Source organism: Cydia pomonella, chromosome 7 (assembly GCF_033807575.1).
Source record: "Cydia pomonella isolate Wapato2018A chromosome 7, ilCydPomo1, whole genome shotgun sequence".
In the NCBI taxonomy this organism is placed as follows: Eukaryota; Metazoa; Arthropoda; class Insecta; order Lepidoptera; family Tortricidae; genus Cydia; species Cydia pomonella.
In genome coordinates, this window is record NC_084709.1 from 9,084,072 (window position 1) to 9,111,841 (window position 27,770).

General features: G+C 37.8%; 2 protein-coding genes and 1 long non-coding RNA gene across 3 annotated transcripts in view; 1 reads left to right on the forward strand and 2 right to left on the reverse strand.

Annotated features, from left to right (window-relative positions):
- Positions 1 to 27,770, reverse strand: part of LOC133519764 (uncharacterized) — a 133,254-nt gene that overhangs the window by 41,954 nt on the left and 63,530 nt on the right. The window lies entirely within an intron of this gene.
- LOC133519765 (uncharacterized) overlaps positions 1 to 27,770 on the forward strand; it is a 171,377-nt gene that overhangs the window by 24,739 nt on the left and 118,868 nt on the right. The gene's annotated exons all lie outside the window — the stretch shown is intronic.
- Positions 21,592 to 23,949, reverse strand: LOC133519757 (uncharacterized). Its single transcript, XM_061853848.1, has 2 exons — positions 22,959 to 23,949; positions 21,592 to 21,717 (listed from the first exon to the last, which is right to left on the reverse strand). The coding sequence occupies exons 1-2, from the start codon at positions 23,840 to 23,842 to the stop codon at positions 21,711 to 21,713; spliced, it is 891 nt and encodes a 296-aa protein (XP_061709832.1). The 5' UTR covers positions 23,843 to 23,949; the 3' UTR covers positions 21,592 to 21,710.

Consider the following 27,770-nt stretch of genomic DNA (forward strand, 5'->3'; position numbering starts at 1 on the left):
TATGAACTTGACTGTAGTAGATACCTATGAATTGACTAAAAAAAGAACGAACTTATTTATTTAATATATTTCTTGAGAAGTTTAACAGCGTTTACAATAGGTAAATAATATACAAAAAAAACCCGAGTAGGTACTTAAAAGTATAGCCAATAACAGAACTCCCTGGAATTTATACAAGAAAAAATATCATCTGGGGGGGTAGCCTTGTGACTTGTACTGTACAAGACAAGAATTGTAAATATAAATTAAATTGTAAGTCTTTAAGATACAAAGAAATAACTTAATTTTATGGCTTGTCTTTTGGCATGAATTGAAATTAATGAATAGGTTACCCTGGAAAACAAAACAATACTTTAGATAAACTGATATCTACTATCCACAAAATGTTTTTTTAAATAAATAATATTTAGGTATTTCAAACGTACCTTATAATAAATTAATAATCCATTTTTTGCTGGCTATGATAGGAATTGAAGAAATATCACCATTTTATTTATCACTAGGTTACCGTTTAGTAAATAACCAACCTTTTAGTTAGGTACGTTATACTGAAGTTGCGAGTCTGTCACAGGCAAAACTTGTGGCAACAGTTTCAAGCAATTCCAGTTCAATCTAACTTTATTGCTGGAGACCATGCCCTTTTTTGAATGCAGATTCTAACGTGCATGTGCAATTATTGCTACGTAGATATTACGAGTAAGTGCACCTACGGACTTACAAGAGATTACTTGTAAGAGACTCATGGCCCTATTCAAAACAATGCTTATAAGCTTATAACATGTCACAGCGATACGACACTGACAGATGTCAGTGTCAAAAGTGAAATTTTTGGTTGAAAAACAGATCTCTATCGTATCTCTGTGACAACTTATAAGCATTGTTCGAATCGTGCCGTCAGGATTCCGCCACGAAATCCACGCTCAAAACTTAGTCAGGTAATAAAGTCCTGTCACAAAGATTTTTACTGACAAAAAAGTTATAGGTACGGTACAGATCCCTTATTATTCATGTATATTGTTTAAAAGCTTTTTTAATGTTGAATTACTTACAATATAATTGAACGCAAGTTGATCTCTGCATAAATATGTAATACTTGAAAAAGTTATAAAAAAAAACTTGACAAAAAAAATACGCTCCCTGTTCAAGGTGCTATTGTTTTTTTTGTTGTTTTTTTTCCTTGTTAACATCCTTGAATGTTAACAAAGAAAAAAAATAAGAAAGAATAAACAACACATATTGTTAACATCCTTGAATGTAAACAAAGAAAAAAACACACATTGTTAACATCCTTGAATTGAAAGCGCTGGTGGCCTAGCGGTAAGAGCGTGCGACTTGCAATCCGGAGGTCGCGGGTTCTAACCCCCAGCTAGTACAGTCACGTCTGAAAACATCGATACGATCGAAGTGCCTAAAAATATGTATACACGACTTTATTTATGACCCATATATTAGGGTAGTGTATAGATATTTTTGGCACTTTGTCCGTATCGATATTTTCAGACGTGACCATACCAATAAGTTTTTCAGAACTTATGTACAAAATATCATTCGATATTTACAAGCTTCTCGGCGAAGAAACACATCGTGAGGAAACCGGACTAATCCCAATAAGGCCTAAATTACCCTCTGGGTTGGAAGGTCAGATGGCAAGCGACTGCGCTTTCATAAAAACTAGTACCTACGCCAAATCTTGGGATTAGTTGTGAAGCGGATTCCAGGCTCCCATGAGCCGTAGCAAAATGCTGGGACAACGGGAGGAAGAAGAAGAAGTAAACATCCTTGAATCTTGCATAACATAACGCAAAAGCTGAGTCTTTTTTATTATTTTAATATATAGTTTGTTATTGTGTTTGTTATAGTGTGTTATTTAATATATTGTTTGTTATTGGACTGACAAGATTAATTCTATACATGTTTTTCCAAATGTACGTGTTGTATGACAATTAAATATAAGCGGATTGCTGAAGTACCCTAAGTTTGAAGGGTATTCGCTGAAGTACAGACTTCTCAGAGAACTAAATGCAGGTGATTAAATTATGCTCTAAAAAAGTAGGTTCATACAAATAAACAATTGTAGATAGATAGATAGATAGATAGATAGAATACTCTTTATTGGCACACCTCAGTAAAAATATACAAGAAAAATAAACAATTGATTAAATTACAATTGATTATTTTTATTATTGATTGTACCTATTTTATTCATGTGACAATGATTTTTACTCCCCTTTGTGAAGTATAATTATTTATAATCCAGCCGCGAATTCGCGTCTAACGATAATCTCAAAGTAAACAAGTAGAAAATAAAGTCAGAATCTAAATTTTAAAATAATTATATTACGTTGTGATCAGAAAACAAGCTTTGAAATGATGGCTATTTTTATATAAAGATTTGCATTCCATCTTATCAGTCAAAATCTTTGTGACAGAACTTATGACCTGACTAAGTACATATAAAATGCCTAAAGAAAGGGCACTTAGCACGAGGAATTTCGTGCATTGATCCGCCTATTCCTATCTCTATCGACGCGCATAATTGTATTGCTTTCCCGCTCGCAAAGTGTCATTGGTTGCCGGCATTATGGGCAGGACAGCAATATACTCGTTATTACGCGCGTGCGATAGAGAGAGGAAAAGGCTGATCAATGTGCGAAATTCCTCATGCTAAGCGTCCCTTGTTTAGGTAATCTATTGAGTAACGGATTATAGGTACAGTCAGCCAAGAAAGTGGTTTACCACTTTTCTACTCTATTACTTGACAAATAGAGTCGAAAAGTGGTAAACCACTTTCTTAAGCATTATTTTAAGCAATTCTCTTTTGTAAGTAAGGCTCGGTCTAAATAAAACAGATGTAAAGTCAGCGTCAAATAGTTAGTAACGGCCAAAGTAGCCAAACATATCGTAACACATCTTTATTACCATAGAAGCGAAGATAATTTGAAATAGAGGTGAATTGTCAAAAAAAACTTTGTAGTCATAGTTTTACTGCCATCTTTCGACACATAATTAAAACTTTTAGAAGGCCATTTGACTTTGATCCTTATTCTTTCACTGATATGTGTTAAATTTGTTAAATATCAAAAAGTGGCGTTATCTAATAGAGCATAGGCCAAAGAGTATTGCATTTCTTGCTCAATCGCTCGAAACGATGCCGCCAAAAGAATAAAGATCAAAGTCAAATGGCGTTCTAAAATTTTTAATCATGTGTCTTAAGTTAAGATGGCAGTAAATTTACTGTAGGTACAAAGTTTTCTGTGACAATCCACCTCACAAGTAAGGATATATTATGTTCCGATATATTTGGCTACTTTAGCAGTCAGTCACTATTTTTTTTATCTGTAATACAAATAAAAAAACAGACTTGTTTGTTTATTTTTTTATCTGTAGCTATGGATTGAATATGAATAATGTGTAAGGCAATGTGAAAGTTTATTAAATTTCACGCGATAAATGTTTGTACCATTATGTCCCTAAAATGAAGCCATCTCATAGAAATATGGCTCAGAAGTCAAAAAGTTGTACTACTGATGTTTTATTCAAATAAAACTCGGTAAAATATATATTTGTACTTTTTATTAACTTATTATTATTACTAGGTACACATAAGGTAAGTGTATATGTGAAAGAACCGTTCAGGATTGAACTAAAAACAAAATATATGTACCCCAGCATTAATACGTCTAGTACCAAGTTAATAAAAAGTAGGACCCGGGTACGTCCTTAAACTACGTCCACAAGAGAGGTATGGGCATTGTGAATGTCATCTCGCTCTGTGTGGAAGGGCACAGCACAGCGAATGTCATTCGAGATCTAGAGTAGAGCCCAACTGGGAAAGTACCTCCACCTTACAGAAAATCGCAGCCAAATAACACTAAACCCTACTCATAGTGTTGTGTTCCTGCCGGTGAGTAAGGTTGTCAGAGCTCAACGAGGGGCGGGAGGGGGTTAGGGTCGGCAACGCGCATGTAACTCCTCTGGAGTTGCAGGCGTACATAGGCTACGGATACTGCTTACTATCAGGCGGGCCGTATGCTTGTTTGCCACCGACGTAGTATAAAAAAAAAATGTTTTTTTCCGAGTTTTATTTGAATAAAACGTCAGTAGTACAACTTTTTAACTTCTGAACCATATTTCTATGAGATGGCTTCGTTTTAGGGACATAGTGTTTTAAACATTTTATGTGTGGAATTTAATAAGATTTCACTTCGCCTTACACACTATTCATAATAAATCCATAGCTATAAAGATAAAAGAAAAAACAAAAAAGTCGCATTATTTTTCCTATGCCGACTGATCCTCGCGGTCCCCGAAGCTCAAATTTTAAGACACGCAAACAGGGATCCCAGAAATTGTAGGAGTCAAATGTGTTTAGTGTCACTATTATTTGAACCCCATTTAAGACCTAAAATCTGTTTTTGCTCCGTTAATGTTAGTAACTTTGTATTGCATAGCACTTCGTGCACTAATTATAGATGTATTGATGTCTATTTTAGTGAAATCGCTTAATAGTGTAGGCGCTAGAAGAAAAAATATGATTTAATATTTGGAGTTCTCTCAAGGCGGTTGGTTTCATTTTTCTATATAACACATAATAGAATAAGTGTAAACAGGTTGTGAAGGGTAAGAGAAATTTACCGATACATCATTAAAAAAAATCCGTCCAGTATCCTAAGCTACAGGGGGTACTGAATCATCAGTACTTAAACCCTACTTTCTGGTTAAAACGCAGTCGAGTAAAATGTTAATATTGGGGTAGATCACGTACAAATGTGTAGTTAAAAGGGGAATTTATATTCCCCCGAGTTTCCTATTAAGATAATGTCCCCTGGAAGTGTATAACCGTTAAACTTAGATACAGCAAGTAACCGCAGACGTCGCCGATACTGAAACCTGGGTGGCTCCACTTACATCTTAGGATCACAAAGATTAATTCTGCCAAAGGAAATTCAGAAACGCCGTATTTGGCTTCTGCAAATACGACTATAAACAAAACAACTTAACCTAATATAAGTTTCATAATAGTAGATTCTCTCTTGGAACTAACTAATTTATAAAAAGGTTAGTCGAAGCTCTTTGCTTGTCTATCAAAACCAAACTAATTTGAAACAATTTTTGATACGAAAAGAACTTGTTAACGAAAGCTTTAATTACTTTCCATAGCCTTTACTCTTCATCGTATACGTTTTTCTAAAGCAGTTGTTAAATGATGTCAAGCAATAACGTTGAATAACGTCGCCATGGGGTGTAAATTGGAATAGAAATCGATAAACTCCGGATATGAAGACCTACGTTATTAATGTAGGTATGAGAGTGTAATGATGAGAAACGTTTTTAGCCCATTACTTAGTCTCCACCACCCGTCCTTTCGTTCTACCTATAAAAAGATTTATCTGGTTAAACGTAGGTAGTAGATAGAAGATTAAAATACGTAAGCATGTTTGAGAAGAGAAAAAGCACAAATAATCCTGAGGGACAATGCCATGAAAAACAGTTTTCAGAGTAATTGAGATAAAAAGTAAAACCCCTAGGATTGCCAAGTGTGATATTTAAAACATTGTGTGTAACATGAAAGGTATGAAAACTGTAAACTAGTTACAATTCACTCTACAACAACAACACAATTCACTACTAACAGTTTTTTCCATACCACATGCATTTTGTTTCTCTAAGAAAAAAGAACAAACAAACCAACTTTGCATGGACAAAATACACCATAATGCACTAGCCCGACTTTCACTTAGCTCATTGTTAATAATCAAAATGTTTTTATTCCTGTAAACACAAAAATCATGTTTTATGTTCCTCAGAAAAGCAAGACAATAATTTGGATGTTAAACAAAAACCCATTTCATGTTAAAAAGCGTTTTCTCTAGTAAACATTTTTTTCTTAAAGGTCTTGCTTAAAACTTGTTATTTTTTAAATAACAAATTCACTGCCAAGAACACGTAATTATGTGTGTTCATTTTTAACCGGAAATGGGGCGCCCGGCACATATTATATTCTAGTTGTGATTAAGGTCCTTGTTAGAAACTAGTTAACTAAGAAACAGTAAAATGACATATGTTAGACTTATTTAACCGTTTTAGGCAAAGTAATTCGAAAACTAATTTTATCTAGGATATACTGGTTCTATAAAAGCTGAAAACAAGCTTTTAGATTATGTACCTTTGTAACTGTTTTCACCTAACATTCATTTTACTTTCTATCATTTCTCGTGTCATCAATTAATCATCTCAATGTTAGTGAGTTTTAATCGTCAATGTAATAATCCGAAATGTCATTACATCGTATCAAACACATATTTGACGTATTTATCGATATCATCATTAGAACGAATTTGTATCTGTTTGTTCGATAAATGTGTGCGATTGAGACGTGGTTATGATATAAATTTTTATTAATCTATTTAAATACAGTCAAGTACGTTAGCTTGCCACTTGGGCTTACATAATCGTTTTTTTAAGCGGTATTTCTAGGAAATTATTCCATTCCTTATCCGTCTCAGGTGTAAAATCGTAGCGCAGCGCCACGGCGAAATGTAAATAGCTAAACCAGCACTGCCCTGTGTATATCATAGAGTAAGCACATATGCGGTGAGGCACAAGAAGAATCAATAAAACGGAATTGGTTACCAAAGCACCTTATAAGCTTTCAGAATCAACCCAATTGCAATGTATATTCCTCGATGTTCAATCAGTTTTGGAAACATTTTCTATTATAGCCTAATTCAGGGCCTATATACCAAAAAATTTGTGAAACTAGGAAAGTGTTTAAGGCTAAACTAAAGTGGTGTCGAGACGATAGGGAACAGATAAAAATGGATATGATTGCTTCTCATCCCTCAAAAAATGACTTTTCTCGTTTTTGGAAGGAAACCAAAAGGTTGAATCCTAGGCCGAGCTTACCGCTTAGCGCTGCGGGCGTTAGCGAGCTGACTAAGATAGCGGAATTGTTTAACGATTATTTTAGAGTGAAATCCGTTCTAGAACCTGCTACGAGCAAACCATACTACTGCCAAAGTAATGTACACGAGTAGCACATTCTTTTCTCGGCAAAGGAAGTCGAAAAGGTCATAAGAAGTAGGAACCGAGGAAAGTCTCCAGGACATGACTCACTGAGCATTGAACACCTTCAGTACACTTGTCTAGGCTACTCGCCATGTTCTTTTCTCTATGTATAGGTCACTTATATTTACCTAGTAATTTAATGAAAAAAGTCGTAGTGCCGCTCATGAAGAATGAGGATCGCGTAGAGTCCCTTTTAACACTTTAATTAAATGTAAGGGGTACACCGAGTGGATGCTGCCCTTGCCCGTGTCATTTGGACGCAAGCAGAGGCAACACCCGCCAGGGTGCAAGGCATATGAAGAGTTGCTGGAATCTAAAATGAACTAGGATATTAAGTGAAAGCGATCGGCTAAATACTGGGCTATGGGATAAAAAATCGGACGTCTGATTAATAGAATTTTATTTCCGGGAGAAAATGACTCGCCCCCACAAAAAGCGACATCTAAGAGGGTACCACTGGTTTGTGGGCTGAGGGTAGAGAGATGTCACTGGACTTTATACATACAGGGTGATTTTGTTATATTTGGCCATATTTTCTTCAGGTACTATCACTTAAAGACTCCATTTCCGAAAAAAACCAGGCAGCAATTTTATATATTTTTTTTTAACTTTCATAAAAGTATTTTTCATGAAGCGTGGTTGTGTTTACCTAGTCTTAAACCTGTATTTCGTTTTCTGTGTATTTTTTAACTGAATGGTACACAATAAAGAATATTTACTTACTTAGAAGACAACAAGCGTGTACCTATATGCCTGTTGTCTACCATTGGTTAATCTATATAAACATATAGAAACCTAAGTGGCAAGTTAGCTTAACACCGTGAAATTTTTATTAAGTACTGATCAAATTAAATACAAGCAAATTGTTTAATTGGTATGTCATGTTTCATTTGTATTGTATTGTATTATTATTTTTCTCGAACTAGCTTATTTTTAATTTGGTCAGTAATAACAATTTTACGGTATTTAGCTAACTCGCCACTTATGCTTCTACATAAGTGTGGAAACACCTCGAGAACACAGTTTCCACGGCTGCACTCTGGAAAGTCATAAGGCAACGGCTTTATAATTATGATTTTCTTATTATAATCATCAAGTAAATAAAATGATTTGAATCATTTTGGGAAACATAGTATACATTTTATTTGAATAATTTAATTTCTGAGTCACTACTTTTTTGTATTATTTTCACTTTAAGCCATTGCTGAAAACATCACATATACACATATCTTCGTGTGCCGTCCGTTTCTCAAAGGTCGGAATATTTCACAACATTGCATTTAATTATTTAGCTTAAAACTTTAGCCAAGCGGCACATTACTAAGTTGACTGACAACAGACTTCTCTTAAGTGTCGGCGTTGTCGCCTCCAAGCGTTTTTTTACTCGAATCCATTCAACATTATTGTCATGAAGATTCTGTATACCTAGTATGCAGTATTGAATTTAGTCTTTCCTTCATCGGCCGAATAAAAATGTAGAGAGAGAACTTTACATACTGGTCGGCGATAATATCTATTAAATTAATCTTATAATTAATACCACTAAAGCCACCACCCACTACCGTCTTTTGAGTATCGGAGTCTAGTCAGTGCTATGGGAAGTGGCGTCGCTGTGCAGTTGCGCCAACGTTGAGTCAAGCAGCAGCCATAGAGATACCATAAAGCCATAATACCTAGTCGCAATGAACGGCATACACAATTACACATTGTTTATAAATTTCAGTCCACGCAGGATATAAATATCATTAAGTAAACCCTGCTGAACAATTCACGTTGGTCCAGTTTATGAGAAAAACATTAAGTATTCCAATTAAAGAGCCCAAAAAGCTTCAGTTAACGCTGTAATGAGAGTCCGAATACAAGGGCGCCCCTCGTCTTTCCATTCCAATTATGTACTAATTCTCTGTTTTCATACGCAGCTGGCACTTGACTTAATAGAATGACTTCTTGAGAATGCGATGATGCAATCATAGCTCAAATTGTCGGAGCTCAGAAGACGCCGTTTTTATTTCTTGTATAATATTATACATATTAATACAACCTTGATACCTACCAATTGTAAATATTTGATTGTCAAAGCGAAACCTACATACACGCAAGCTAAAGTATCAGACGAGGAAGGGAGCGTAGTTATTATGAATTCTCGCTAAAATAATTCATTATATATAATATAAAACGGTGGTAGCCGAGTGGATATGACGTCCGACTTTCAATCCGGACGTCGCGGGGTCAAATCCTGGCTCGTACCAATGAGTTTTTTGGGAACTTATGTACGAAATGTCATTTGATATTTACCACTAGCTTTTCGGTGAAGGAAAACATCGTGAGGAAACCTGCATACATCTGCGAAGAAATTCAAAGGTGTATGTGAAGTCCCCAATCCGCGTTGGGCTAGCGTGGGAACTATAGCCCGAGCCCTCTTGCATGAGAGGAGGCCTGTGCCCAGCAGTGGGACGTATATAGGCTGAATTATTATATAATATAAAGCCTGTTGTTACCTAATTGTAATTCGTGTTCTCTTTGTATTCTCATTTTCAATTTCATGTGGTGTACAATAAATAATATTTATTATTATTCTTTTTATTCATTTAATATCTTAGATTAGGATTTTTTATAATATGGATATAAAAGTAAAATATAAAAACACTTACAAAACAATACAAAAGATATAAACACATTATAAAAAAACCTAACCTAGGATGCCGCCAGCAGCGGGGCAGGGCCCAAGCTGCCGGTGGTCAGGACCGCAGAGAGAGGAACCGCCGGACTATCCGCGCCATGCTCAAGATCACCGCCTTCTGCATTTGACCCTTGATCCAACCCCCTAGCGAGAGTCTCTCAAGGTGTTGTTCGAGACTCTTCGTTATGAGACCGTTCGCTGAAACGACTATCGGGACAATGATCGTCGAATCAACATCCCACATGGCGGTTATCTCGTGAGCCAAGTCTAGGTACTTACTAAACTTGTCCTTCTCGGCTTTCACGATATTCTCGTGATGGGTGATGGTGATGTCGACGAGCACGGCCCGGCGTTGCGATCGATCTATTATCACGATGTCAGGCTTATTGGCTACAATAGTCCTGTCAGTGATAATAGATCGATCCCAATAGAGCGTGGCACGACCATTTTCGAGAACTGACGCAGGTGAGTACTTGTAGTACGGTACTTCGCGGTCCACAAGGCCGTATAGAGGAGCAAGTTGCTGGTGAATAATCCTGGCTACGAGATTATGTCTGTGCAAGTACTCGCCGTTAGCTAGATGAGAACAACCGGTAATGATATGCCTAAGTGACTCACCGGGACGGCGGCATGCCCGACAAATGTCGACCGTACCGTCCTTCAAGATATATTTCCGATAGTTGTTCGTCATCATAACTTCGTCCGCAATTGCACAGGCAAAACCCTCGGTTTCTCCGAAGAGGTCCCCGAATCGTAACCAGTTCACCGACGCGAAATTATTATTATTATGTCTGTCTCTTACAAATTCTCGGGACCATGGGGTCCTGGACATTTGGAAGGCATGCGTGGGGCCGAAGCCAACACGTAGAGTGGGGATTCTACGTGTTGGCTTTATTATTACAAGGGGTTGTAATAAGACAATTTACTCTAAATGTAATGTGACACCAACCGACGATTAACCCTGTTTACACTGTAGTAGTGCACCCAAGGACAAGCCCCGGTTAGTGTAGGACTATTGTAAAAAAAGGAGTACAAAAAGAAACCTGGCTATTGGGTTGAGTTGCTAGTGGCCTGAAAACCGGGACTAATAGAGGATACTATGGCACCCGCCCTAATAATATGTTTTTAAAAACACGACAAAATGGGCAGGTGGGCTGTATGCAGCCACTGTGCCAACTCGCGTCTTTTGCATATTTCACTTCCACCCTGCGAGCATATAGCTCTGACACCCCACTCTGGACGGCCGGTAAAGACAAGCCAGAGGTGAGAGTCCTGCGGCCTCTGCTCCGTGTTCACTCCAGCCGGCCAAACAAGGCAAGCCGGAGAGAGGGGCCTGACCGACCCTCGGGGGCATGGGACCCAAGGGACGTCACTTCCCATTCAGCTCGCCACAAGCTGCCCTGGGGGTTTATTAGTATTATGTCTGTCTCTTACAAATTCTCGGGACCATGGGGTCCCGGGCATTTGGAAGGCGTGCGTGGGGCCGAAGCCAACACGTAGAGGCCCCTTGTAATAAGACAATTTACTCTAGATGTAATGTGACACCAGCCGACGATTATCCCTGTTTACGCTATAGTAGTGCACCCAAGGACAACCCCCGGTTAGTGTAAAAAGGGTACAAAAGTAAACCGGGCTATTGGGTTGAGTTGCAAGTGGACTAGAAATCGGGACTATGGAGGATACTATGGCACCTGCCCTGATCATGTTTTAAGAACACGACAAAATGGGCAGGTGGTGCCATACTCGCCAACTCACAATGGGGGTCCCCGAAAACGGTCAGTGCTAACTCCTTATGCTTACTTGCGTATTTTTAGATGCAATTAATTTTCCCATCCTCCCACCACAAAAATAAATATAACAATCAACCACCAAAAGTACAAAACTCGACACGTGTTTCGCCTCTCTACGAGGCATCCTCAGGAGATGTTGACGGTCCGCAGTCCGACGAATGAAACACGAGTCGAGCAATGTTGGTAGAGATGGTAGAGTGACATGTAAGATCCACCAGTAAATAATCTTTAATAAGAACAAACCGATTTCACAAATGAAATGTTTGAAATGTAATTTAAATTATTTGCAACCATAGCAATATAGGATGGGAAATGACGGAGTTCTATGGTAACAAACATAAAAACAAAAATAGTACATTGTGCAACGAGGGGGGTAAGTGAAATTTTGGATACGAGGGTGGTAATTCCCGACAGCCACAGGCTGGAGAGAATTTTAAAGACCCGAGTTTGCAATATTCTTACCGCCGTTACACACAATGTTTTTCATCACACTTGCGAAGACAAAACTAAATTTTAAGCGAAATAATTCTTAAATACGGTGACATATTAACTGGAAGAGATCCCTCTTAGGGATAAGTTCGCCTTTGTACTACCCAATTATATTCCATCTGATGTAATATTTATTTTTCTCGTACAATAAAGTGTTTACTTACTTACATATCAAACATTCGTCCGCCATTTTGTAATTTCTTGGCAGGTGAGGAGGCATAGAAGGCACAGACCTATTCGGCATTCAGCCACGATTGAAAATTATGTAAAAATTAAAAACACTCATTTATGCTACTTGGTTTGTATGAATAAGTGACATAATTAAAAAAAATCTATAACAGCCTAGGGAGTCATAGCATTTTCACAATCAATAACTCCCACGGGAACAAAATAGGCCTTTGTCCTTCAGCACACCTGCATGAAATAAGATCTTTTTCGAGCTAGTGTGATGAAAAGAAACAAATCGAGAACTTCCTCCTTTTGACATCTTGAAGTCGGTTAAAAAGCCATCTTGCGTGTAAACGTGGAAGCTAAAATCTTGATATTTTTCTCTTGTAACACCCAAATTGAAATTGGATCGAAAGATTTTTAAAAGATTGAAAGTGGAGGGCGGGTCATTACTTCAAATCGCCATCCAAAGATAGGATAAGTAGAATTTTAATTGCATCAATTATAATACCACCATCGGGTTGATGATGAAAACGAATACTTCTACCAATATTTTAACTTTATTAATTTGTTACAAATATAATAACAACCAATTTACAATAAATATTCCAAGACGTCTTCACTATAGCTTGTCCGTACTCGAACTGGTCGCTTGTCACCACTTACCATCCTTTTTATAACATTTCAAAATGGCGGGAACCAGAGTCAACTGATACTCTTTTATAAGCTTGTTATAAATAGAAGTAAGAATAGTCAAAATATAAGCTATTATTTATGAATAATGATCCTTATACGTGGGGCCTGAAATATACTTGGTCAAACAAATCTTGTCAGTAGCAAAAGGCGGCAAATTTGAAAAATCACGGGTTAGCAACACTGTTTTCGAATAATGTGTTTTATCTGTGGAATGTGGATAGTGAATGACAGCCATCATTTTTGTTTACATTCTGAATCGTTGCTATTTTAAGATAATTTTTATACAGTTGATCAAAAAGTGCTACTTTACAAAGCTCTTTAGCGTGCGGAAAGTTGTTTTCGCGAACTAGTGCTTTTCACTATTCCAATTTAAAAAAAAATTATACTTGTTCCAATTCATGGCTACTTATTGATGAATGTTAATGTTAGTTTCCTTTAAAAGTCTCAATGAACATAAAAACCTGCTGCTAAATGTAAGAATAATAAAAATATACATATTTGATATTTTATTACACACCTAATTATCATTATACCTAACAAGTTTATTTTTTTATATTGAAAATCCGTTCTTAATAAGTTGTCTGAATGGAACGGAATAGCTGCCGAAACGCCTGTCAAAGAACAGGCGTTTTTTGTCACTCCAAGCATGTTTTAAGTTTCCAACGGCAACTATTATGTTTAATAACTATATTGTTTTTATACAATTTAAATATACGACAATGATACTTAGGTAATAATAGTACAATGTTTTATATTCACAATTGTTTCTATGTTATAGAATATGCATAAAAAATACTTGTTGTTTTTCTTATTCTTTCGTAACTGTATTAAAAAACACGTGCGGAAATGTCATTTTTCACTCGTCCCGATATTTTCCGCACTAGCATCGAAATGTACTAATTGTACTATTTCTGTCGTCACCATTAAAGCCAATATATTAAATAAGCTTGTGCATGAACTTAAGCAAAGTCAAGGTGCCTACAAAATACAATCACGCATGTTGTTCGTAAATATTTGTAAAATTTGAGGTTATGATTATTACATGTTTTGGTGTCGATGTACATTGCTGCTTAGCGCAATACCAACTCAATACTGCTTTTTGAGTGTTGCCCTACTGCACATTGCTACTGACATACTTTGCTGGACGAAATATGCAAGTGATAAAATAAAAAACCGGCTAAATGCGAGTCGGACTCGCACAGGAAGGGTTCCGTACCATTATCTATAAAAAAAACAGTCACCCATCCAAGTATTGACCCCGCCCGACGTTGCTTAACTTCGGTGATTGGATGAGAACCTCGAGATTGGGAAAAAATATTTATTTTATTCTATTTTTTGTATTTGTTGTTATAGCGGCAACAGAAATACATAATCTGTAGAAATTTCAACTGGCTAACTATCACGGTTCATGAGATACAGCCTGGTGACAGACGGACGGACAGCGGAGTCTCAATAATAGGGTCCTGTTTGACCCTTGTATACGGAACCCTAAAAAGATGAATCGAGCGCCACATTATTCCATTTAAATTAACATTCTACTGGAGTTTCAGATTAGAATAAGAATATAAACCATCACAGGTCGGTATTCTCGCGATAAACGCATATTAGCATGACAAGAAAGTCCATTATGTTGCCAATGTTAGACGTGATAAAAATTAAGTCATCTTATTTTCCTCTTGTACTTAAATGTCACGGATGAACTTGGCGCTCAACATAACTATTTCAAGGTAAGAGCTTTCTAGTTTTTACGTACGGAAGTAAAACGTGTAAGTCGTAAGTATCTTTATAGAAAGGAATATTCAATATTCTAGTAGGAACATACATTTTTTTCATTCAGCATAAATATTACTCGAATAAAAATATGTGAAATTCACATTAAAATGAGGTACGTAAACGTAGTTTTATGGCCTCTCTTTTCGCTACAGGTATACAACTTAACAGGCTGCTTGACCCAGGATCAAAGGAATAAAAGAAGAGAACAATATGAATATTATGAATGCTCGGAGTTGATACTGTTTTTTTTCTTTTGGACAAGAACGGAAAAGTTGACCTTTTCACAAGCATGTCAGGCTGTGTCCATATACAATCTCGAATCCCAAAATACACCCTTTAAGGTAGTCTCTGTTATCTGAAAAGGGGAACGCATTTATTTATTTTTGGTTTAACGGGATTTAATCATACATTTACGCCTAGTACTATCCTACCTTAGTTTTTAGTCAGGTTAGTCTTTTAAGTATTTTTGGTTCAAGGGAATAATAATGTCAAAAAACTTGTACCGTCAAACTAGCCAACTTTGCCCGCTATTTTCGAAAAAACATGATTTCCTGAAATAAATATATAAAAGGCTAAGGTTTTTTATTGCGTACCGTATCCATTGTGATCATATGCAGTTTTATTTGCACTAAATTTTTTTTAATCCAATAAAGTTTGACGACTGGTCTGGCCTAGTGGGTAGTGGCCCTGCCTATGAAGCGTATGGTCCTGGGTTCGAATCCCGGTAAGGGCATTTATTTGTGTGATGAGCACAGATATTTATTCCCGAGTCATGGATGTTTTCTAGGTATTTAAGTATTTGTTTAGTACATATATTACATTAAATAATTTTATTGACAACTCTGGATTATCAGTTTTTTCAACTGCCTGCCTGCTTTACAAGTAATAATAATAATAATATATCGTTGTCTGAGTACCCACAACACAAGCCTACTGTCTTTTTTTGTACGTCGGTGGCAAACAAGCTTGTCTTACTGTGGGACTTAGTCAATTTGTGTAAGAATGTCCCTATAATATGTATGTATGTATATGTATGTAAATCATCATTTAACGCACTTTCTTGGCAATTTTGAGCCTATGATGATGACAATTGATATTTTAGTCATTTGTTGAGATGATACAATTGTGACATTTCTTGTAAAAATGATAAAAGCTTACGCCTACAGAAATTAAAGCGACTACAAGTGGGGACGGGACAAAAAATGGGGACGAGAAGTGGAGAATACTATTCATCACAGCGATAGAATAACAGTCATCAAGCTAAAAGCACAACCGCAAAATATTGTAATTTTTCAAATATATATGCCCACTGGATCCCACCCAGAAAGTGAAATAGAAGATATGTATAACAATTTAGATTCATTATTAGATATGGTCAATGACAAGGATTATCTAATTATTATGGGGGATTTTAATGCAGTAGTTGGAGAAGGCAAAGATGGGAAAGAAGTAGGCAACTTTGGATTAGGGAAGAGAAATGCAAGGGGCAAAAGATTAGTACAATTCTGCAATGAAAACAAACTATCACTTGCTAATACGCTATTTCAGCAACCACAACGAAGACTCTATACTTGGAAGATGCCGGGAGATATCAATAGATACCAGTTAGACTACATAATTGTGAAACAAAAATATCGAAACAGCTTGGTGTATTGTAAGACCTTGCCAGGTGCTGATATAAACTCCGACCATAATCTACTTATAAGTAAACATTTTATAGAAAAGAAGAAGAATATACAAAAGAATAAGAGAAAAAATATTGATCTCACTAGACTTAAGGACCCGGATATAAGAGTGCAATATAGTAATGCATTGGGAGACAAATTAAAGTTAATTAAAGAAGAGGATATAGAATATAATAATAGTAATAATTTACCAAAGGACATAGAATATAAATGGAATAAGGTTACTAATATAATAAGGACAAGTGCGGAAGAATACTTAGGAAAGGAAAAAATAGTGCCAAGAAAGGATTGGTTAACGAAAGATATTATAGACATGATGATTGAAAGAAGACATTATAAGGGTAAAGCTGACAATGATAGTGTAATAAAGTACAAGCAACTAACAAATAAAATAACTACCAAATGCAGGGAGAGAAAAGAACAAGACGTAGAAAGAAAATGTGATCAAATAGAACACCACATGAATAGGGGACATATGGATAAAGCATATAAAAATATAAAAGAGATGAATAGGAACTACAAAACAAAGAGTACTGTGACATTAGATGAGGAAGGAAAAATGCTTCTAAACGATAACGATATTATACATAGATGGAAAAGATATATAGAAAACTTATATGAGGGCCAAGGCTTAGACATAGAAGATATAGAACCTGAAATAACAGTTGATAAAGATAGAATAGGCCCGGATATACTTAGGGAAGAATTTGACAAGGCGCTAATCGGAATACAAAATGGAAAAGCTGCAGGCGATGATGGCCTATACATCGAATTCATTAAGAACGCAGAATGTGATCCCATTCAAGAAGAAATTTTCTCGATAACGCAAGATATATACAAAACAGGAGCTGTACCAAAGGATTTCCAAGTCAGTAAAACTATCACGTTGCCAAAAAAACCGAATACATTAAAATGCGATAAACACCGGACGCTAAGCTTAATCTCACAGGCATCGAAGATATTACTTAAAATCATCCAAAATAGAATAAGACCAGTTATGGAAGAATACCTTGGACCAGACCAATATGGATTCCGACAGAAAAAAGGTACGAGAGAGGCCATACTGGCGCTGAGAAGTATTGTAGACAGGAGAATAGACCTGGGTCAAAACACACATATAGCCTTTATTGACTTGGAAAAAGCCTTTGATAGGGTCAATTGGAAGAGCATGATGACAATTTTAAGGGAGGCAGGCTTAGATTTCAGAGACCGAAGAATGATTTTTAATTTGTATAAAGAACAGGAAACAATTATCAGTGTGGGAGAGGAAAGTTGCAGAGCAAGGATAAAACAAGGAGTGCGGCAAGGTTGTCCATTCTCACCCCTTATCTTTAATATATTTATGGAGTGTGCCATTAGAAAAGTTTTAGAAAAAACTGAAGGAGGAGTCAAATTTAATGGGGAAAGAATATCATTTATTAGATTTGCGGACGACATAGCAGCACTGGCCCCAAGTTCAACAGAATTAAAAAGAGTAATGGAACAGATGGATCTAATTTTTACACAATTTGGACTCAAAATTAACATTAATAAAACTAAAACACTAATTGCTTCAAAATTTCGCCCGGTTAAGGAACAAATTGTCATCAGAGGGACACATATTGAACAAGTAAACAAATTTAGATATTTAGGCAGCTTAATTACACAAGACTCCAGATGTACAGATGAAATAATATCAAGGATAGCAATGGCGAAAACAGCGTTCAACGCCAAAAAACATTTGCTAAAGGCTAAGATATCTAAGAATATAAAAAAACGCCTAATTAAGATATACATCTGGAGCATCGCTTTGTATGGGTGTGAGACGTGGACAATAAGGCAGAAGGATAAGAAACGCTTGGAGGCTTTTGAGATGTGGTTGTGGAGAAGAATGGAGAGAATAAGTTGGACTGAGAAAAAAACGAACGAGGAAGTGCTGCGAATTGTTGGAGAGAGGAGAAACCTACTGAGGACCATAGAGAATAGACGAGGAAAAATTATAGGTCACTTGATAAGACACGACACTTTCTTTAAAACTATTTTGGAAGGCAAGATCGAAGGTAGAAGAGGAAGAGGAAAACCACGAGCAAGTTACACGCAGCAACTAAAAGGAAAAGTAAATGTCGTGTCTTACAGGGACCTAAAGAACTTGGCCGAGGACCGCGAAAACTGGCGTCTACTCCACCGACAAGAGCCATGCTCTTAAATGATGATGATGATTACGAAATCCGCACCACCTAGAACCAAGAAAGCGATATCCATGATTACTAACGAAGAAGTACATAACCGCCATCTTTGAATTCCAAAATGGTCATAATTTTCGCACCCTGAGAACCTAGAAAACGATATCCATGATGACTTTACGAAAAGCAGATGGTCTGGACATTAAAACAGGACATTTCACAACGCAATACTACATACGAAATTTCAGGACTGTTCTGGACATTTCAACCTTTATCCTATTTCCATTGTGCTATATATTACCTACGAAGATTTAGGATACCTTTGTTTACCGATCCGCTCTTAAATATGTTTAAGTAGGTACATACTTGTGAGACGTTTGCGAAATTGGAAGGAATTACGAGTACATTCTTAGTTAGATCTTAGAAAATGATTTTTCGTTTACTTCTGAGAGTATACGGGGTGAAGCGTCACGGGTATTAACTTTGAAATGGTTTCTTAAGCTCCATTTGTACATTTCATCTCCTTGTATTCATCCTGTTGTAATTATGAAATAAGAAAAGAGCTATTGTCTGTAGCGCCTTACTCACAAATTGACAACCACTTGAAAACCATCAACATCCAAGCACAAAAGTTTGTATTATTAGGTAATTAATAAGGGCTGCTCGTGTCGATTTAAAACACTCCCTTCGGTCGTGTTTTAATTTATCGCCACTCGTTTCGAATTTTCTATTTTTCGCACTTATATCGTAATGTACTATACGAGTATATTACCTACGCAATATGCTAGTAGCGTAACTGCGTATAAAATATACATCGAGGCGCAAAAGTCTATGGCCACTTTATGAATGAATTCCATGTATAATTTGTCTCTGCAATTTAGCAGCTCGATGTACGTCAAAGCATAACCTAACCTTAACGCAATTATAGGTAAAAAAAACTTAAGTAACTCTGAGATATATTTAAGTGAAACCACCGTCTAGTTCACAAGCTAGTTTATTACTGATTCCGCCATCGGCGCAAGCGCCCTACAACTACGTATAGGTATATACAAATACACATCATCCCTTCACCACTATTTAAAACTAAATAAATTAATAACTAAATATGTATAACTAAATTTATACATAATTATATATTTTAACAAACTAAAGCTTATAATCTACCTTTTTTCTGGGGCGCAAATTGTGACGCATTGGGCACTCGTCTAAAACAGACGTACCATGTTCGCGCGGAGCGGCTGCGCTCGGCAGCTGCACCGACGACGCCGGGGGCGCGGTCGCAGCTGGGTCGTGCGCAGACGGCCCGAGCTCACCTGTCTCTTCCTCGAACTCTGCCCACACTTCATTCCCAGCTTCTTCTGCACTCCTTTCCTCTACAACTATTCTAGCGGGAGGTGCATTATCCACCACAGAATCGGTAGGTAAAATTGGCATACTGCTTGAAATAGACGGGGAAGGAAATGAGGGCAATGGTATAGGGTCGTTTGAAACATCATTTTTCCCTTCAATGAAATTGTCAATATCTTGACCTTTATATTTTAAAAGTTGATCCACATGTCTTATACAGATTGTATCGTATTTGTTTACATATATTTTAAACATTTTATTCCCTATTTTTTCTTTAATTTTACCTAACTCCCAACTTTCCTTTCTTGCACTGTACCACCGAGCCCAAACTATTTCATCAACTTGAAATATTCGCCTATGCGTGCAAACAGCTGTTGTTGTGTTATCAATCGCGCTCGCGGTACTGTCTGAGGGTAATATTAAATCAAGGCGAGTTCTCAGCTCCCTTCCAAACATAAGTTTGGCAGGAGTTTCCCCGGTAGTACAGTGCACAGAGTTTCTGTAGTCAAACAAGTAATTTAACAATTTTTCATGTACTACATGTGAGATTACATTTTGTTTTAAAATATATTTTAACATTTTTTTACATGTGCGAACAGAATTTTCCGCTTGACCGTTACTGTTAGGATGATACACCGGCGAATTCATATATTTTATACCATTGTTAGAACAAAATGCCCTAAATTCAGCGCAATGAATTTTTACATCGTTATCCGATACTAAAACTTTAGGTATACCGAATACTGAGAAAATGTACTTTAATTTCGCTATTAATGATTGTGTGCTAGTACCATTTGGCATGTGTAGACATTCCACCCATTTACTATAAGAATCGACCACAATTAAGTACACCCTTTGCCCTATCGTCATATAGTCGATATGCACACGCTGCCAGGGACCGGGCGCGCGCGGCCACGGCGCGGGCGGCTCCCGCGGCGGGGCCGGCCGCAGCGCCACGCAAGCCTGGCACGCGCCGGCGCAGTGCTCGATATCCTGGTCGATACCCGGCCACCACATCCTACTGCGCGCTGCGCATTTCATTTTAACAATACCTAAGTGCGTGCTATGCAGTTCGCTTAACATGCGTCCCCTGAGTGATACTGGAATTACGACTTTATGCCCTCGCAATAAGGATCCATTTTCAATTTGTAAATCGGTTCTGCAATTATAATAAGGTTGGACCGATTTACAATTGATTTTACGCGGCCAACCCTTGTGCATATATTTAATTACCGATTGAAGAGTTGAATCGACCTCGGTAGCCCTTTTAATGTCATGCGCGGTTACCGCCGATGAAACCGAATCTAAAAAATTTAGTGCACATAACGTGTCGAATTCCTTATCACTATCGCTGCACGTATGTGCCACGGGCGCGCGGGAAAAATAGTCTGCTACTAAGTTATTGCTGCTAGAAACATATTGCACAGTATAGTTATATGCCGACAATATAATAGCGTACCTTTGAAGACGTAAGGCTGTCGTAGCTGATATTCCGGTTTGGGGATTGAAAATCGAAACTAACGGTCTGTGGTCGGTTTTTAGAATAAATGGTTCACTGCGTCCGTATAGGTATTGATGAAAACGCTTTACAGCGAAGATCAAAGCTGCCGCCTCTTTCTGGATCTGACTATAATTACGTTCGCTGGAGGTGAGGGAGCGGGATGCAAACGCCAGCGGTCTCTCCTGTCCGTCGGCGGCGCGTTGTGCCAAAAGTGCGCCCAGGCCCCCGGGTCCAGCGTCTGCGCTGAGAACCAGCTGCGCGCTGGGCTCGAAGTGTGCCAGCACGCGCTCCGAGGCCAGCTCGCGGCGCACCGCGCGCACGGCGTCCCGCTGCCGCTCTCCCCACTTCCATTCAGCTCCTGCACGTAACAGCTCGTGTAAGGGACTCATTAACGCCGAAGCATTCGGAATAAAGTTTCTATAATAATTAACTAAGCCTAGAAACGACTGCACCTCGGTCACATTTGTTGGCTCTGGTGCATTCAAAATGGCCTCAACCTTCGTGGGACATGTCTGTAGGCCGTCTTTATTAATAACATAACCTAAATAGGTGACACTAGTTTTGAAAAATTCGCATTTTTCTTTTTGTAAACGCAGCCCCGCATCATTTAATCTATTTAAAACCAAATTTAACCTTTCCAAATGCACCTTTTTATTGGGCCCTGTTACACAAATGTCATCAAGCCAGCAACTTACGCCCTCAATACCTATGAGAAGGGTTTCCATAGATTTTTGGAAAATCGCTGGCGCATTAGCCAAGCCGTACACTAATCGTGTATATTTAAATAATCCTCTCGAAGTATTTATGGTCGTGAGTTCCTGCGATGAGTCATCCAATATAAACTGATTATATGCATTTTTAAGGTCTATTTTGCTATAATGTTCGCCACCGCCTAACTTAGCGAAAACCTCCTCTATTCGTGGCAGCGGGTACTTGTCAATTACCAAATCCTTATTCAATGTCACGGAAAAGTCGCCAGCTATCCTAACTTTACCATTTTCTTTAAGTACAGGCACTATAGGGGTAGCGTAATTTGAGTAATTCACGGGAACTAAAATACCTAACTTTACTAACCTATCCAGTTCTTCCTCTACCTTGGCTTTTAAGGCAAAGGGAACCGACCGTGGTTTAAAAAAATTTGGATATGAATTTTCCTTGAGACGCAAAGTGACCTTGAACTTGTTGAACGAACCAAGCTCATCGCACCAAACATCAGGATATTGTTCTAACAATTGGTGTACATCATTGTCATTGCCAATACTATTAAGGTTCGTTTTTGTAGTTACAATCAAGTCAAAGGCGGCCATAAAATCTCGACCAAGCAAAGGTGGGCCACCGTTAGTGACAACAAATATAATAATTGTCTCGGTTCTACTGTTGTAAGTAGCTCCTATTTGGAAACAGCCTAGTGGCGAGATTTGATGGCCGGTATAAAAACACATTTTAAGGTCACATTTTTGTAATTGGTACTCAGAAAACATCTCATAATACAAACTGTCTGAAATGACGCAGACTCCTGAACCGCAATCTAGTTCCATGGATAAATTTTTACCATCTAAAATTACATCTAAGATAATTGGTTTAATATTAGACACGTACCTCAAATTAAAGTTTTGGCACTCCCTACAACACTGCTCACGGTGTCCTCCTTCGTTCACGTTTTCCTCCAGTTCAGTGGCGATACAGTTGACGCGCGAATTCTTGCTTTTACATACTTTTTTTAAATGTCCTATAACTCCACATTTCTGGCATCTATAACGCTTGTAACGGCAACTATCTTCATCGTGGTTTCTCATCCCACAAACGGCACATCGCAAATCATCTCGCTGCCGCTGGTCGCCTCCGGCCGGCCGGGTTCCGCCACCGCTGCTACCACCGCGATGCCCTTTGTTCCAGCCGCCTCGGCCGTGCCCGTTTCCACTAGCGCCATAAAATACGGGCTCTTCTTTGACGGTTGCCGCCATCTCTGTCTTCGCTTCCCTAGCGACTGCTGCTTTCTCTGCAATCTCCAGAGCCTCCGCCATCGAGAGGGTAGCCGTTTTTTCAAATAATTTATCACGCTCGGGCCCCGAGCCCAAGCCTAGGATGAAACGATCTGCTAAATTCGCTTCCAGGGCTGCGCCAAAATTGCAATAAGTTGCCAATCCTCTTAATCGCGCCGCCCAGTCCCCTAAACTCTCGCTTGGCACTCTCGTCGCAGCATAAAACTTGGCCTTATCAGCGTATGTACATTGTTTCTTCTTAAAGTGGCCGTCGAGTAATTTCACTAGCTCCTTGAACTCGAGCTCCTCCAATTCCTTTGGATGAGCCAAGTTACGTAACAAGCGGTAGGTTTCGTCCGTCATGTGCGTGAATAAAAGTGCTCGCTTGTCCTCTTCATCCACAATTTTATTCACCACAAAGAATTGCTTTAATTTGCTGTGAAATATCTGCCATTCGCCGGTTTTGTGATCGAAATTCGTTAAATTTCCAAAAAACGCCATTTTATATTTCACTTAGCGCGGGTACTTTAGAATCCTCGTTCGACACTGAGATATATTTAAGTGAAACCACCGTCTAGTTCACAAGCTAGTTTATTACTGATTCCGCCATCGGCGCAAGCGCCCTACAACTACGTATAGGTATATACAAATACACATCAAACTCACCTGTTGTATGTAGTTGTGACGTGTTCGAATAGACATTTGTTTTGTTTGTGTGTGTCTTTTAAACATGTATTGTCTATTCGAACACGCCACAACTACATACAACAGGTGACTTAATTAAGTTTTTTACCTATACGGGCAATTATTTTCCGAACTTCACAAAAACTAAGGCTACAATTTCTTGAAAAGTGTCGCAATGCGCAATATAACCCATTTAGTTTAGTCTAAACCTACATTTGAATTATTAATGTAGGGAACTCTGTAAGGTATGCGTTTATTATATTACTCTAATGAATAGCATACTCGTAACTAGGGCGTGCGGAATCCTGGTGAATAGGGCCCATTTAGACGGTGCGAGAACTCGCACGCGAGTTTAATTACATTGCGGTATTTGCTCGGTCGGCCGAATTGGTTGTAACCTCAATAGTCCGCAATGTAACTTAAATCGCATGCGAGTTCGCGTGCCGTCTCAATCAGCCCTTACTCCGTATGTATTTCTCTGTAATTACGGCTAAGTCGTAACTAGACTCTAATAGGCGTGATGACATGACATTAACTTACTCAGTGCCTCCGTAGTAATGACACGACCGCTATGTCTAAATCGTGTCTTGGTTACCATATTAATTAATTACACGTACCGTCAACTGGCAAAAACGCACTCAAAAATATAAATACAGACATTTACAGAACCTATAACTCTGATATTAGTTCTCTACGAATATTTGCCAATAATTGCCAAAGGTGTTATAATATTTACCATATTTTTATTTTAAAGGATGTCGGGCAATTTTCGACTTATAAAATGTGGGTACTGTTTTAATACGTATAAATTAAATATGTCTGAGTCTCACAGAAGTTGTTACTGTCGTAAAAAAATCGTCTTAAACATGTGTTATTAGTACGAACATTGCAGTTGATTTATGATTGGCCTGTCGTAGTATTTAATAGTTAGGACGATATCTAATTTATAGATCTAGCATAGGTATTTGTCTAATAATATGTTATTGTTCTTATTAACAATTTTGGGGGGGAAGGGGGGACTTTAGTTACCTTCCTGTATAATTTACCATCGATAAATTGTAATTGTAAGTACGAACATAATTACGAATGTGGCATAAGGGCATTTCTACACATTTTTTTCGCTGGGCAAACGTTGTTTTTTTATTGAAATATATTGTATTGGAACATCATTTTATTAAGTTTAATGCAGAATGAATAACTTTTTCTAACTTAATATCAAGTTTTTCGATATGGTAATATTAGTCTTACGGTTCCCTGCCCTCCAAAGGCTTCAATTTTTGATGGACTAGTTACCAGTATGCTATTCATTAGAGTCGTCTCCTCTTCTTCTACCGGCCTTATCCATCTTATTTGGGGTCGGCTCTCCTAATCGTCATTCTCCAAAGGTATCTTCTCTGGGTCGTCTTTGGGTCTATGTCATTATTCGTTAGGTCTTTTTTATGCTAGCTATCCATGTCAGTCGGGGTCTCCCGCTTTTTCTTGGATCCAGATTGGCATTAAGCACTTTTTAACCGCCTTCAAAAAAAGCGGACAAGTGCGACTCGGACTCGCCCATGAAGGGTTCCGTACCATTTATGACGTATTAAAAAAACTACTTACTAGATCTCGTTCAAACCAATTTTCGGTGGAAGTTTACATGTACATCATATATTTTTTTTAGATTTTTCATTCTGTTATTTTAGAAGTTACGAGGGGGGGGACACACTTTTTACCACTTTGGAAGTGTCTCTCGCGCAAACTATTCAGTTTAGAAAAAAATGATATTAGAAACCTCAATATCATTTTTAAAGACCTATCCATAGATACCCCACACGTATGGGTTTGATGAAAAAGATTTGTTGAGTTTCAGTTCTAAGTATGGGGAACCCCCAAAATTTATTGTTTTTTTTTCTATTTTTGTGTAAACATCATAATGCGGTTCATAGAATACATCTACTTACCAAGTTTGAACAGTATAGCTTTTATAGTTTCGGAAAAAAGTGTCTGTGACAGAATCGGACAGACAGACGGACATGACGAATCTATAAGGGTTCCGTTTTTTGCCATTTGGCTACGGAACCCTAAAAAGGAGGTTATCAGTTTGACCCGTATGTTTGTATGTATGTTTGTCTGCGATTATCTCGCGTTTGGCTGAACCAATTTTGATGAGGTTTTCAGAAAAGTGTTTGTTACATTCTGGAGAAGGTTTTAGTGTACATGGATGGTTTGAAAAAACAATTGGACCCGGTCGATTTTGATTTGCTCAAACAGATTTAGATGAAATTTTATGTGTATCAACGGGTTCCTGGATGGTTTGGAAACACTATTGGACCCGGTAGGTGGCTCTGCTGTCGGTGTATTTTTCATTCTGGAAACATCTTGAACGACCTAATAGGGACGACGTAATAGACTAGACATTGATTTAGGTATGTTTTTTTTCTTGGAAATTCGATTCTTTGTTAACCGCCTACAAAAAAGGAAGTTCTCAGTTTAACTAACTCAGTTTAAGAGTTTCTTGCAATCTGGCGAAGGTTAAGATGAATTTTCGTGTGTTATTTCAACGGGTTCCTGGATGGTTTGGAAACACCACTGGTGTTCGGTGCATTGCACCTTCAACACGTTTATAGCCTCGTGCGGCGCGTGCATGCGCGGTCAGAAAAACACGCGTAAAGCAACAATTTACTTTAGCCCATTTTTAGTGTACCTTTAGGTTCCATCGCGAACGGGGGCATTCATTTAATTATCATAACATTAACATTCATATAATAACATTTAATAATAACAATTAATAAACATTTTCGCTACTTTCTTTCTGACTTTTAACACTCAACGCGAACCCGAACCCGTACAACTGGACCCGGTAGGGGGCGCTGCTATCGGTATTTTTTTTCTGGAAACATCTTGAACAACTAGTGTAGGATTGGGATTGGGGGTGGGAGTGGAGTAAAGGTGCTAATTGATGTGATGATATGCACGAGCCGCTGCGCTCATGAGCTAGGAAGCTCATACAATAATTATTTTTGTCACCAATAACAGTAAGTAGACTAGAAATAGTGTCTTCAGGTTTGATTCTTTTGTGAATCCATCCATAACTTGACCATACGCTTTGTTTCTACATAGTTTGCTGGTGAAATAATGTGGTTGGTAAGGATTTTCACAGCTGTAAGATGAGTCCACTCTTTGGATTTCCATCTGGTAAGAATCTCAGAAACTAAAATGCCTGTTGAAGGTTAGTATGCCACATGCTTCTTGGTAGCTAATGAAATCATTTTTATTCTTTAAGCTGACTGGGAGTAAGTTGCTGCTAAGCTTGAACTCGCGGTAACACCTGTGTAGAGGGTGGTGAACGATTTCCTTCCATCCTAGAGGCAATAAATTTAAATCTTAAGTACATAACATTTGCTTCGTATGTCTTTTATTGCCTACATCAAAAACCATTTGAAACCAAATGGATCACAAAAAACCTCCCTCATTCTATTAAATATTCATTTTAGCTGGTTTATCCCAAAAATATGACGATTCTCTTTAGTGTTTGGCAAAGTATAATATATTTACGCATAGAATTACATCAAAAAGTACCAAATAATCCAAATTATATGTTCAACTCGTCAAGTGAGTCATGGTACAACTTTGAATAGAAATGCCCATAAAGTAGTTAAAAATACATTAACTTTCTAACTAAGTAGTCACCAGCCCGCGTAGCCAACATGCTAATCTGTAACGCTTCGTAGCGTAGCGTAGTCATCTCTCTCTATCACTCTTTCAT